Source organism: Sciurus carolinensis, chromosome 12 (assembly GCF_902686445.1).
Source record: "Sciurus carolinensis chromosome 12, mSciCar1.2, whole genome shotgun sequence".
Taxonomy (NCBI): domain Eukaryota; kingdom Metazoa; phylum Chordata; class Mammalia; order Rodentia; family Sciuridae; genus Sciurus; species Sciurus carolinensis.
The window spans coordinates 75,816,511-75,829,512 of record NC_062224.1 but is presented as its reverse complement, the minus strand read 5'-3'; the positions used below and the strand labels follow the sequence as shown (position 1 = coordinate 75,829,512).

Sequence of the window (13,002 nt, the reverse complement as noted above, 5' to 3'; positions counted from 1 at the left end):
GTTTTCAAGGTTAAATATTTTTTCTTCAATGTCTGAGGTTCTGTCTTCCAGGTGTTCTATCCTATTGGTTATGCTTTCTATGGAGTTTTTAATTTGGTTTATTGTTTCCTTCATTTCAAGGATTTCAGTTTGGTTTTTTTTCAGTATCTCTAACTCTTTATTGAAATGATCTCTTGCTTCCCGTATTTGGTCTTTTAACTGTTGATTGGTGCGATCATTTAATGCCTGCATTTGCTCTTTCATCTCCTCCTTCAATGCCTGCATTTGCTCTTTCATCTCCTCATTAGCTTCCCTGATCGTTTTAATTATGTACATTCTGAACTCCCTTTCTGACATTTCTTCTGCTCTGCTGTCATTGGGTTTTATTGATGTAGTATCTAGGTTTGTTTGGGACATTTTCTTCCCTTGTTTTCTCATAATGGTCAGTTGTCAGTGGGACCCTGAGATATTGCAGTTTTCCACTATTGGCTTATAGTGTCCCAGTAGATTTCCAGTGTATCACCTCCCAGCCTTCAGTAGCCTGATGTCTTGGAGGAATCTGATAAAGCAGCTCATTCGAAGAATACTGCCCCTAGCCCCCTACTGGTTCCACGTTTTGGAACTGGCTCTGTGCGGAAATGCTCTCACTGTGGGCCTGCACCGTGCAGCTGGCCGTGTGGGAAGAGCCCACTGCCGGAGTGTGGAAGACTACCTTGGGAAGACTCAAGCTGCCCTGCCCGGCTCTGCTAAGCCACCTCTATCTGGGCCTGCCACCCGGGCTGAGCTTTACCCAGTGGGCAGACTCACCCGTGGCTCCACTTCAGTCCGAGTCTCTCAATGCCTCCCCTTCTTAACTCCTGGGTTCTGGAGCGACCGGGGGTGCAGTCTCCCTCTAGGCCGCCATCTTGGATCGCCCCGTGAAGAGAGCCCGCAGCCGGAGTGGGCAGAGCCGCCTGAAGAGGTCTCCGGCTGCCCTGTCCTTATCCCTGAGGCTGATTGCAGATCGAGGCTCTCCGCTGGTTCTTTGCAGGAGTACACTGCACTGCAGCAGCTCCGGGACTCGGAGCGTGCTCTGTTCAGACAGGCTCTCACTAGCGGGCCAGTTCCGTTCCGAGAACCTGGAGAAGCTGGCTGTGTGGGCGGGGCCCACCGCCGGAGTGCGCAGGACTGCCTGTGGATGACTCTAGCTGCCCTGCCCGGCTCCGATAAGCCACCTCTATCTGGGCCTGTCACCCGGGCCGAGCTTTACCCAGTGGGCAGACTCACCCGTGGCTCCACTTCAGTCCGAGTCTCTCAATGCCTCCCCTTCTTAACTCCTGGGTTCTGGAGCGACCGGGGGTGCAGTCTCCCTCTAGGCCGCCATCTTGGATCGCCTCTAACTCTTTTTTGAAACGATCTTTTGCTTCCCGTATTTGCTCTTTTAACTGTTGATTGGTGCGATCATTTAATGCCTGCATTTGCTCTTTCATCTCTTCCTTCAATGCCTGTGTTTTCTCTTTCATCTCCTCGTTTGCTTCCCTGATTGTTTTAATTATGTACATTCTGAACTCCCTTTCTGACATTTCTTCTGCTGTGCTGTCATTGGATTTTATTGATATGGTATTTAGGTTTGTTTGGGACATTTTCTTCCTTTGTTTTCTCATATTGGTCAGATATAGTGGGACTCTGAGATAGTGCAGCTTTCCTCTATTGGCCTATAGAGTCCTTGTAGATTTCTGTTATATCACCTCCCAGCCTTCAGTAGCCTGAAGTCTTGGAGGAACTTGATAATGCAGTGCTTCCGAAGAAAGCTGCCCCTAGCCCGCTACTGGGTCCAGAGCTGGGGGCTGGTTCTGTGTTGAAATCCTCTCAGTAGGTGGTCCTGCTCTTAGAAGCTGGCTATAGACAGAGCCTGCCCCCGCCTGAGGGAGCCAGGCTGCTTGGGGAAAGCCTCTCCCTGTCCTGCCTTGGTCCCAGAAGCCACCTGCGGGCCGGGGCCCACCGCTGGGTTTCAGGGCTTGGGGTTGGCTCTGTGTGGAAAAGCTCTCACTGGGTGGGCCTGCTCCAAGAAGCTGGTGTGGATTGCGCCTGCCACCGGAGGGAGCAGAGCTGCTTGGGGAAGTCTCTCACTGCCCTGCCCTGGTCCCAGAAGCCACCTGCAGGCCGGGGCCCGTCGCTGGGTCCAGGGCTTGGGTTGGCTCTGTGTGGAAAAGCTCTCACTGGGCGGGCCTGCTTCTAGAAGCTGCCTGTGGATCATGCCTGCCGCCGGAGGGAGCAGGGCTGCTTGGGGAAGACTCTAGCTGCCCTGCCCAGCTCCAAGAAGCTGCCCCTGTCTGGGCCTGCTGCCCGGCCGAACTTCACCCGGTGGGAGAGACTCACCCTGCGGCTCTATGTTGGTCTGAGTCTCTCATTACCTCCCCTTCTTGAATCCTGAGTTCTGGAGCGGCGGTAGATGTGGTCACCCTGTCGTCCGCCATCTTGGATCCTAGTCCTTTCCTTTTGCCCTTACTTTTGTACTCCTCTCTCCTCCAATAATGGTGATTCTCTCTCAGATTATTTGAGGAGTAGCTATCCCTGTTTCAAATGGGGTTGGTGAACCAGCATCATCAACATCACCTGGAAACTTGGAGATGCAGAATTTCAAGTTCCCTTCCCAGGCCTACTGAATCAGAATCTCCATTTGAACTTGGTCCTTTACATGTTGAAGTTTGGGGAGACATTGCACTGAGGAAGAGTAGGAGTAGAGTAGTGCTCACTGAGAATGGGGAATTATAAGTGAAAAAGTTTAGAGAATTTTGAACTGGAATGGTAGATAGGTTTATATTAATGTGATTGCAGTCCACAGATAGTGGCTGTAAAGAGCATGGTAGTGAAAAGAGTTGTGAGACAGAACCTGAACCGCCAGAGTAGCTGGCCAGGGGCATGGCCAATTGAGTGGTATATCTTTGCATCTCTGCTTTTGAAGGTTGTTGGATCATTGTTCCTACTGCGTCTCTCCCCTTTGAACCCGTCTTTAGTCCTGATATAGATTGCAACCACACTTTCTTCTCTGGTCATTGTCTTCTTTAGTGCTAGTCAGTATAAGTGAAAATTTTTACCTTTTTGGTGGGGTTCTTTTTTTTGTCTTTTTTGGAACTGGGGGTCGAACCCAGGGCTTTGCGAATGCAAGGCAGACGCTTTGCCACTGAGCTACATCCCAGCCCTATTTTTACCTTTTTCATCAAGGAAATCAGCCAGCCATATTGCCTAGAATTTCACTGTCTCCTTTTTAAACAAGGTGCTTAAGTTACCCTTATTGATGATCTTTTATAAGTAAGATTTAATCCCTTCTTATCTATTGCCTAGTTTTATTGTCTTAGATTGTTTAACTTTGCTGCTTCTCAGTTTTCTCATCTGGGGGAAAATAAAAGACAGAGACAGAATGTATAATCTGATCTCTAAAGTCTCTTTCTGTTCTTAAAATTCTGTGAATTTATGTTTCCTTTTGCCATCTGAAGAAAGGAATAGATCTGTGGGATTTTACCCAATTTAAATGTTACATATAAGAAGTATGAGATTTTTTTATTGATGATTTTATTTCATGATGTTCTCTGTTCATTTTTTCTGATGTAACTTTTATAGAGTTTTAAAGTAGAAAGAGATTAATGATCACTTCTTTGCCTTTGGTCTTTTTCTGTTACATTCTCATCTTCGCAAGAGTAACTTCCTAAATCACTGTTTTCATTGGGTTTTCTTATACAAAGACTTATCTAGATTCTGGGGAATATGCTCTAGACTATTCTTGGCATCCAAGGCTTATAAAAACTGACCCTAAGTATGGAATTTTATTTTTTTGTGTTTTCCAGTTTGAACATCGTTTTCTCCTAACAGGCCAGTGCTCTTTCAATTTTATATCTATTGTTCATTTCCTAACCTAATTTCCACATAGCATTAAAAATCATCTTTAGTTTGACTTCTTTCTGAGAACACAGGTTATTATATATTATATATTATTATATATTATATATGACTTATTTCTCTAGTCCTGTCCTGTGTTTTTAGGAGAATGGATCTTTTAAAATTTTTATTTAACTTATAATGTATTTGTTTTATCTTCTCAAATTGTCAGTTCTTGAGGTTGGAGACCATTCATGCATTTTGGTGATTTATATCCTTTGCAGTTATGCTGCACATTGTGGGTATAGAATAATTATTTGTTGAACGATATAGTAGAGATTTTTGAAGTCTTCTTTCTTTTCTGTTGAAATTGCTGAAGTAAACCAAGTACTTCTTTGGAAACTGAAAAATCCAATGTTATCAGTGAATAAGAAGGTATAAATAGAAGATAGGGATTTTTTTTTTTTTTCTTTTTGGTACTGGTGATTGAATCCAGGGTACTTTACCATTCAGTTATATCCCAAGTTCTTTTATTTTTTATTTTCAGACAGGCTCTCTTGCTAAGTTGCTGAGTATGGCCTTGGAGACATTTGGCTATATTTTCAGACAACAAATGAATGAACTGCCATTTAAAAAATTCTTTTTTCCCTCATAACTTTTCCCTTGTATTCATTTTGCCAGAATTATAAGCAGTACTTATAAGTACTTTTTCTTGATAATGTAGCAGAGGAAAATGTATTTTTATTTATCAGAACATGTTGTGTAGTAGAAAGACTATATGCAATAGAGTAAGGATTTGAGTTTCTAGGGTCTTCCCCTGTCTCTTTCTGACCATGAACAAACATTCCACTATTCCCTTTCTTTATTCGTAAGATGGGGATTATAATAGTAACTTCCTGAAAGTACCATACTCAGGGTGAGATGAGGGATAAAGATGAACTATTACAATATAAATTAAATTAAAAGAGACTATTTCTGCTATGTGTCTGTATACATGTACAACATTAAAATACCTTGATAAATGTTTTTATGTTCTTAAAAAATTCCCTTTAGATTTTAAGCTGTTAGGGAGAGGTTTTTTTAATGTCATCTAGCTCAGTACCTTATGAAGTGAAATCACATGAGTATTTTTGAAACATATCTAAGAAATCAGTTTAAAGATTATTATTATCCAGTTCAGTTGCCACTATCACCAACTTTCTCAAGTGTCTTTAAAAATCTTAAGAAGTCTCTTTTCCCCCAAACTTCACCATGTCAGATACACTGAAATTAGTATTTAATTGCTAAGCCTAACAACAAAATAAAAACAAACACATTGAAAGCAACTAGAATTGTTACTTTCAGAAAATGTCACAGGTGGTAGTTTTCCGAGTTGTAAATGATGGTTTTTCCAGGCAACCTTCTTCCCTAGCTACCTGCCTCTCTTCCTCCTCATTTGTGCTGTTCCTCACTCCTTTCACCTAACCAAGCACCAGCAAAATGCTAGGCGCTGTGAATATGAAGATGCATATGACATTTCCTGTTCAAAGGGAGCTTTCTGTGTAGTGATGTAGACAGGAGCTTGAATATTCAAAATGATACCTCAGCAATTCACTCATCATGATGTGTGATGAATAGGATATCTTGTCTTCCACTCCTGGGGTCAAAATGTCTCCTCTGTGTTTTAATAGATTTTTGGTAATAATAAGGTCCACTCTAAGGACACTCACTTTAAGTGTCTCCTGTCATTCTTTGCAGCATCACCATTTTAACGTAAAGATGAACATAGCAGTACTTTGTGGTTGTACACACCAAATGAAGATGTGCTTAAGAGTTTTTCTAACCTGAATGACTTATTTTACTCATAGAGAAAAACTGAAAGTAATAGGGGAAAGTTAGGATTGTTTCTCCATTGCTTGCTATACTGAAGTATCCCCTTTCTGTATTAATTGATCTGTTTTGGTCTTTTTTTTGTAGCTAACAGGCTGTTTTCCACATCACAGATATTCAAATATTTAAGAAAATTTTCTTTCTCCTGTCAATCATCTTTTAACCTCAGTTCTAATAATTATTGCTTATATGATGGAATTTCTTAATTTTTCATCATCGTTGGTAATTTTTCTGGTTGAACTTGAACCTGCTAGTTCCTCTTAAAACATGATATATACTTATAAAGTAGTATTAAAGGACTATATTTTCATGATGAGAAAGAATGATTGTATCCCTCCTTTTCCAAGTTTATCTGTTAATTTGTTGTTTTTTGTTTCCCTTTTCTAAATTTTTGTTGATTGGCTTGGGGTAAATATAAGATTGTAATTGATTGTTGGCCAGTTCTCCATTTCTTAAAAACATTTATGATAACTATATAGTCTTAAATTGAGTTACTGCTCTAGAAACTATATCAGCTCATTAATTTTCTTTTTAAAATTTTGTTTTCAATGTTATGATTTATTTACTTGCAACTTTTTTCTTTTTGATTTTCTTTATTTTTTATTTTTTTATTTTACATTACAGACAAACAGAAACTTCCTCCTTTTATCTTTCCCTTCTGATTTATGATAAATTTAGTTTCCTTTGGCCTGGCATTTGCTTCAGCAGGCAGTCTTCCTTCAAGTACCTCCCTGATTGATGTATAATCTTTGATATCTTCCATTAGCCTCCAGGATCACTAAGTTCAAGGCCCCCTTGGAACCTAAGGAGCCCTGCCGAGGAGCTGAAGGCCTTCAGAGTCCTTGGGGTGATTGACAAGGTAATTCTTCAGTGTCTCTTCAAGAGTTCAGTCATAAATCGACTGCATGCTGACATTCTGTCTTTGAAGCTTTGGATCTTAAGGATATGAAACAAAAGGAGAAAATGACTCAAATGCATCTGCACTTTAAAATAACAAAAGCAGAAGAGAAAAAGCTTTTATCTAAGCAATTCATGTAAGGTCATGCAAAATATATTTGAGCAAAAGGAGAAGGTGCATATTTGTTGCATTCACTAGAGTAAGGAGTTTTATTTTCTAAAACTATTATAGCAGGAAGAGGTTCCTTTTCTTAGTTAAACTTGCAAGTTAGTACTTTTTCCAACGTGAATCAGTATACTTTTTTAATGGACAAAAAGAAAAGTGGCATTCCCAAATAACTATAATTTATTGAGCACCTACTATGTGTCAGACCCTATGCAGTTTTTACATAAGATAATGTACTTAATCCTTCTTAAAATCTGTTATTTACATTTTGGTGGAAATTGATATTAAGACATAATAAGTAACTTGCCCAGAGGCTACATAGCTAATTTAGAGGTTAGGACTGCTGGAATCCTAACCTCTGTCTTCCGTTGATTACCCACACCACTTTTCCAGTATACCAAGTCCCTTCTACACACTCATGTGTGCAACCAGACGTTCACACACACTTTTATAGTTGGAATAATAATACTGAACTAACAGATAACTGCTATTGAACACATGCAAGTTTGGTGACATCTCAGATATGCCAAATATCAATAATGGGTTTGTCAAATAGCTTACAAGTGTAATTTAAAAACTATAGACGATAAGCAGTAGTTAAAATATATTTGACCATCATTATAAAAGAAAATGCCTTATTTAATAAGGTATAAATTAATCTAAATCTTTTCACCACTAATTATCTTTTCTGAAGTACCTTTATGTTCATTTGTAACTTAATGTTCTTTGAGTACTTCTTGTGTTCTGAAGTGTACATGTGAGACCATGTTAAAATTGAACGATATACAATATATCTTATGTAGTTTAGATAATACTTGTGTAATTCCAAAGGAAACTTTACATCAGATATTTAAGGAAACTGTTTATTCTTATAAGCATCGTTTTTCTCCAATAAGTTTATAATGACTGAAGTTTAAACTTAGAGAATTCTAAGTAGTAGGACTTTTCCTTTCTTTTCTTTTTTGTTTAAGAGTCTGAAATATTCCCTTACCCACGTTTTCTCTAACCTTTTTAGTGTGGAGGACATTCTGTTTGAGAATAGACAGAAAAAATAGTAATTGACTAGTTGCTAGGTTCTTGGATGTCAGTGCAGACAAGTCTACTTTCTTGCTGTGCAGTGTCTGCCCCCTCGCTTGGATTTGTTCCTTTTGACACAGTGAGCTTTCATTGCTTTGCCGTAAACTTCAAGTTCCCCTGAAGTTCTGGTAATAGCTGTGAGTCTCACAGGTTTGTCTAAGGACTTGACAGTGGAGGAATTCCTAAATTCTATTCAGTGGCATAATTTGTTACTGTCTTTACCTCATTGTTTTGAGTTATTTTGACTTAGGAAGATGCGGTTCTTCATTGAACTGTATTAGGAGTAGGATTTTACAGACGTTTATCTAGAATATAAGCAGAATTATTCATTAATATCTATACCGTAAGTTCCATGAGAACAAGATTGTGCTTTCCTGTTCTCCACTATATTCTTAGTACCTGGAGTCATACCTGGTACATAATGGGCACTCCTTAAATATTTGTTGAAAGAATGAATCAAAATCGAAACAATTTAAAATATATGTAGAGTGACACCTACTGGTATAATATGAGAGTGCTACCTAGTACCAGTCTATAAGCTGTCTGCTCAGTAGGTGTCTTACCTAGAGGAACAGAGCTCCATAGCTTTATGTTGGTTTAGTATTCAAAGAGAAGTTGGTAGTTTTCTGTTCCTTAATTAGGATCATAAAACACCTCATTAACATAGTTACACAACAAAGAAGTTAAGCATTGTGGGTCTTGGAATATAAATAAGCTTGTGTGCATTCAGTTACAAGAGTGATCAGGCTAGCGAAAGCCCTCAAAATCATATCAGGAATAACAGCTGAAGAACCAGAGGAGATTTAACCTGATAAAAACATGTATAGTCTTCAAATATTTGAGAGCTATCCTGGATAGGGGAACTACATCATGTTTTTTTAAACTGTGAGAGGGTGAAAGGGAATATTAATTGTGTGGGAGCAACAGGTGCAAGCGAGGAGCATCTCAGACCATTCAGGCTATCTGGTTTCACTGGAGAAAGACAGTGAGGGGAGAAACTTGCTTATTAAAATCCTCCTGAAGACAACAAGAGTCAGGGAGTTACAAGCACCAGAAAAACAAATTTTGGCTCATGATTAGAAATATCTTTCAAGAACTAGTATCTAGACTGAGGCAGACTGAATTCCTTTAGGTTTTATGGGGTTCCTGTCACTAGATTCTAGTAAAGGTTGAAGAATCTGTGGTGGGGATGCTGTAGAGGATATTCAAGCATTGGGTGGATTTTTACTCTAGATAACTTTTAAGGATTTCCTTTAGCCCCTAGGTGTTCTTCATTGTAGCAGTAGCAGGGGAAATAGAAAGACTATGGCAGGATGAAGAAGAGGGAATACTTTTATGTTAATGTAAGTTTGGCATTTTAGATTTTGTCCTTTGTGGGATGTGTGGGGGGGGGCGGGAGGGATGGATTTACGAGGGAGACTGCACTCATGCAAGCACATGAGGGACAGAGATGAACATACGGGATGTGTATATGCTTGTATAAGAATTGCTTAAATATAAATAATTTGCAGTTGAGTTGAAAGTCTGGATTGGTAATTTGACTGGCAGTATGATGCTCAAAAGTCAAGAGTATTTCTGACAAAGTTCATTATTGTATAGCCTGTCTATAAAAAGGATAAAGGAACCCATAGTCCAGTTAATAGTAATGTACCAGTGTCGCTTTCTTGGTTTTTATATTGTACTATAGCTGTAGAAGATATCCCCATTGGGAAAAGCTGGGCAAAGGGTAAATGGGACTCTTTGTACTATTGTTGCAACTTCCTGTAAGTTAAAAGTTTTTTTTTTTTTTTTTTAAAAAGGTTAAGGGAACTCTGACTTGAACATCAGGGTAGTAGTACCAAGATTTGTCCCCTCATGGCTTGTTAATGCTTCTGGTTAATGTGTTGCCAGAGAGTCTTCAGTGTGTGGTTGTGTGCATAGTGTTCACATGGAAGACCATGAAGATTGTATGACTGGATTACCCAAATTTATTGCTACTCTGGAAAACAACTGAAATAAGATGTTTTGCAGATCATTTTAAAAAGAGATGTCACTTTGTAAACCTTTCACTACTTATTAGGTGAAATGCCTTGGCATTTTGTAATCAAGATGGCTTTCCAACTTTATCTGTTAGGTAGAATTTTTAGATTAATGTGCCATTGGAAAAATACTGGAATTTCTATTTTGGTTCTAAAATAATGGTGGTGAAAATTTATGGAGATTGTTCAAACTGAATAGATGTTGAAATATTGGTATTTAATGTTTTTAAGGTTGCTAAGTAATACCATCTTTGATAATACATGGGAAAACTGTCCTCATTGGGAATTCAGATACCTCAATATTTAGATAGTTGCTTATTGAAAGAACATTGGGTTGAACTGAATTAACCCCAAAGGATTCCTATTTGTATTTCATCTAAACAGTGTGGCCAAAATATTACCCAATATCTTTAATCATATCATATATGTCGAACTTTTGCTTCTGGAGAAATGAAGTAGAAATTCTTTTTCATATTCCTTCTGCTAAGTACAGCTACAAGCTCTGGATATTATATAGAAAGACAAACATAAGAAAACTGAAAAGTGGAGAGAAGAAGATTGGCTAGTCACCCAAACTATGTGGTGGCGAGTTCCTTGGGTTTTTTTTTTTTCCCTTCATATATTCCAGATTGGATATTAGAGAAATGGTCAAGTTGGAAAAGCCAAAAACAGGTGCAGACAAACAAAACACTCTAACAAAGCTTTCTAACCTAAGCTTAGCAAGATAGAAATCTTTTACTGAAACAATAAACAATAACTGCTCTATTCTAGACCAGGCTCTATTTCCACTCCTATTAACAAAGGCCAAGTGGAAGTGCTAGACTTCTCTCCCTGTTAGGGTATAACAAGATACCCTAACCCCTTTCCTGGGACAGTGTTAGAGGGAGCCTAGTAGAGGTTCAGGACTTTTGACAGTTGCCCAGTGGCAGTGAAGCCACTTGCATTTAATTTCATTGGAGGCCATATGAGGAGCAGTAACAAAACAACTGTGTCCTTCCCAGCCAGGGTTGTATTAGTAAAGGCCTGAACCCCTATCCTCACCTAGCAGTAACCAGGAGTCTCACTTTCTTCTTTCTGATATCTGTGAAGGCTGAATGGGGAACCTGAACTTCCATTCCTACCTGGGAGTTGAATAAAACGCAAGCAGAATATCTGAAAATTTATGGAACAGCTATAGCAATGCTGAGAGAAATTTGTAGCACTTAAATGTTTTTATCAGAAAAAAGTAAAAGTCTAAAATCAATAATCTAACATCTTAACTCAGGTGGGCCCAAATCAAGTAGAAGGAATGAAATAAAGGTGAGAAAAGGAATCAATGAAATTATAAATAAAAATTATAGAAAATAAATCTGTGAAACACAAAGTTGGTTTTTTGCAAAGAGCAATGACTGGCAAAACTGACAGAGGGATATGCAGGGAGAGAGAGAGAGAAAGAAAGAGAAACAAACACAAATCACTATCATTAAGAATGAAATAGGGGTGGATCCTGCAGACATCAAAAAGATAACAAGGGAATACTACAAACAACCCTACACATGTAAACTTCATAATTTAGATGAAATGAACCAATTTGTAGAAAAGCATAAACTACCACCCAGTATAAAATAGATAATTTGAATAGCTCATTAACTATTAAGGGAATTAAGTTTACAATTACGACACTCCTAAAATGAAATCTTTGATGCTCAAATACTTTCACCAGAGAATTTTGCCAAACCTTTAAAGGAGAATTAACATCAATGCTATACATTTTCTTCCTGAAAATGGAAGAAATGGGAATAATTCCTAGTTCATTAAAGAAGTAAGTGTTACCCTGATACCAAAATAAGAAACAGCACAAAACAGAAAACTACAGAGCAATATTCTTCATGAAAGTAGATAAAATTTTTTTCAATAAAATATTAGAAAACACAAATCAGTAATGTCCCAAAAGAATTGTATATGATGATCCACTGGAGTTGTTTCATTGGATACAGGACTGGTTTAGAATCTGAAAGTCAGTATCGTCGAACCATTAACAGTATAAAGAAGAAAAATTACAAACTAACATCAGCTGATAAATAAGCATTTGAAAATTCAAAACCAATTCACAAAAAAAAGCTTCTCTAAAAACTAGAAGTAGAAAGAAACTTTCTTAACCTGGTAAAGGATATTTACAAAAAACTTAATTAGCTAACATCTTAATGGTGTGTGAATGAATGTTTTATCCCTAAGATAGTGAAGAAAGTAGATTCTTAATAATTTTATGCAACATAGTACCAAAAGTTTCAGACTATGCTGTAAAGAAAGAAAAGAAAATAGAAGGCATTGGGATCAGAAAAGAAGAAATATACTAATTTGTCCCTATTTAAGGATAACATAATAATCTACACATACAAAACCATGAAATCTATTAAACTGGAGTAAATAAATTCAGCAAAGTTTCAAGATGAAAAGTTTCATGATAAAAAAATGAGCATCAAAAATCTGTTATAGGGTTAGGGATATAGCTCAGTTGGTAAAGTGCTTGCCTCATATGCACAAGACCCTAGGTTCAATCCCCAATACCAGAAAAGAAAAAAAAAATCTGTTACATTTTTATATTTGTAAAAATGAACCCACAAAAACTGGAATTAATCATATAGTACTGTGTATAATTAGAATTACTATATGTAAATCTAACAAGATATATATAAGACTTATGCTATAAATGTTGTAATACAAAAATAATTGGAGGGGTTGGAGTTGTAGCTCAGTGGTAGAGTGCTTGCCTTGCACTTGTGAGGCACTGGGTTTGATCCTCAGCACCACATAAAGATAAATAAATAAAATAAAAGTATTCTGTCCATCTTCAACTAAAAAAAATAATAATTGGAGACATGTTTATGATCGGAAGACTCAGTATAGCAAATATATAAATTCTCTCCAGAGTGATTCACAGTTTTAACCCAATTCCTATCAAATTCTCAGTAAGGTATTTTTTTTTTAAAGAAACAAGAATATATAGAGACCAGATTATTCTAAAATTTACATGGGAAGATATAGGAACTCGAATAGTTAAAATAGCTTTGAAGAAAAAAAAGTGGGCTTAGTCTGCTTGATTTTATGTTTTACAATATGTTTTATAAAATGGTGGTGTTGGTGTAGAGACAAACTGATCAA

At 37.8% G+C, this 13,002-nt stretch overlaps 1 protein-coding gene across 6 annotated transcripts in view; it reads left to right on the top strand.

Moving 5' to 3' along the window:
- The window catches only part of Rps6kc1 (ribosomal protein S6 kinase C1), a 214,870-nt gene that overhangs the window by 126,733 nt on the left and 75,135 nt on the right, over nt 1–13,002 (top strand). For 5 of the 6 annotated variants that reach the window (XM_047520351.1, XM_047520350.1, XM_047520348.1 and 2 more), the window contains one exon: nt 6,470–6,562. The exons of the other annotated variant lie outside the window; for it this stretch is intronic. In XM_047520351.1, the coding sequence (XP_047376307.1) occupies nt 6,470–6,562 (93 nt within the window). The remainder of the gene's footprint in view (nt 1–6,469; nt 6,563–13,002) is intronic. 6 annotated transcript variants of the gene reach the window in all.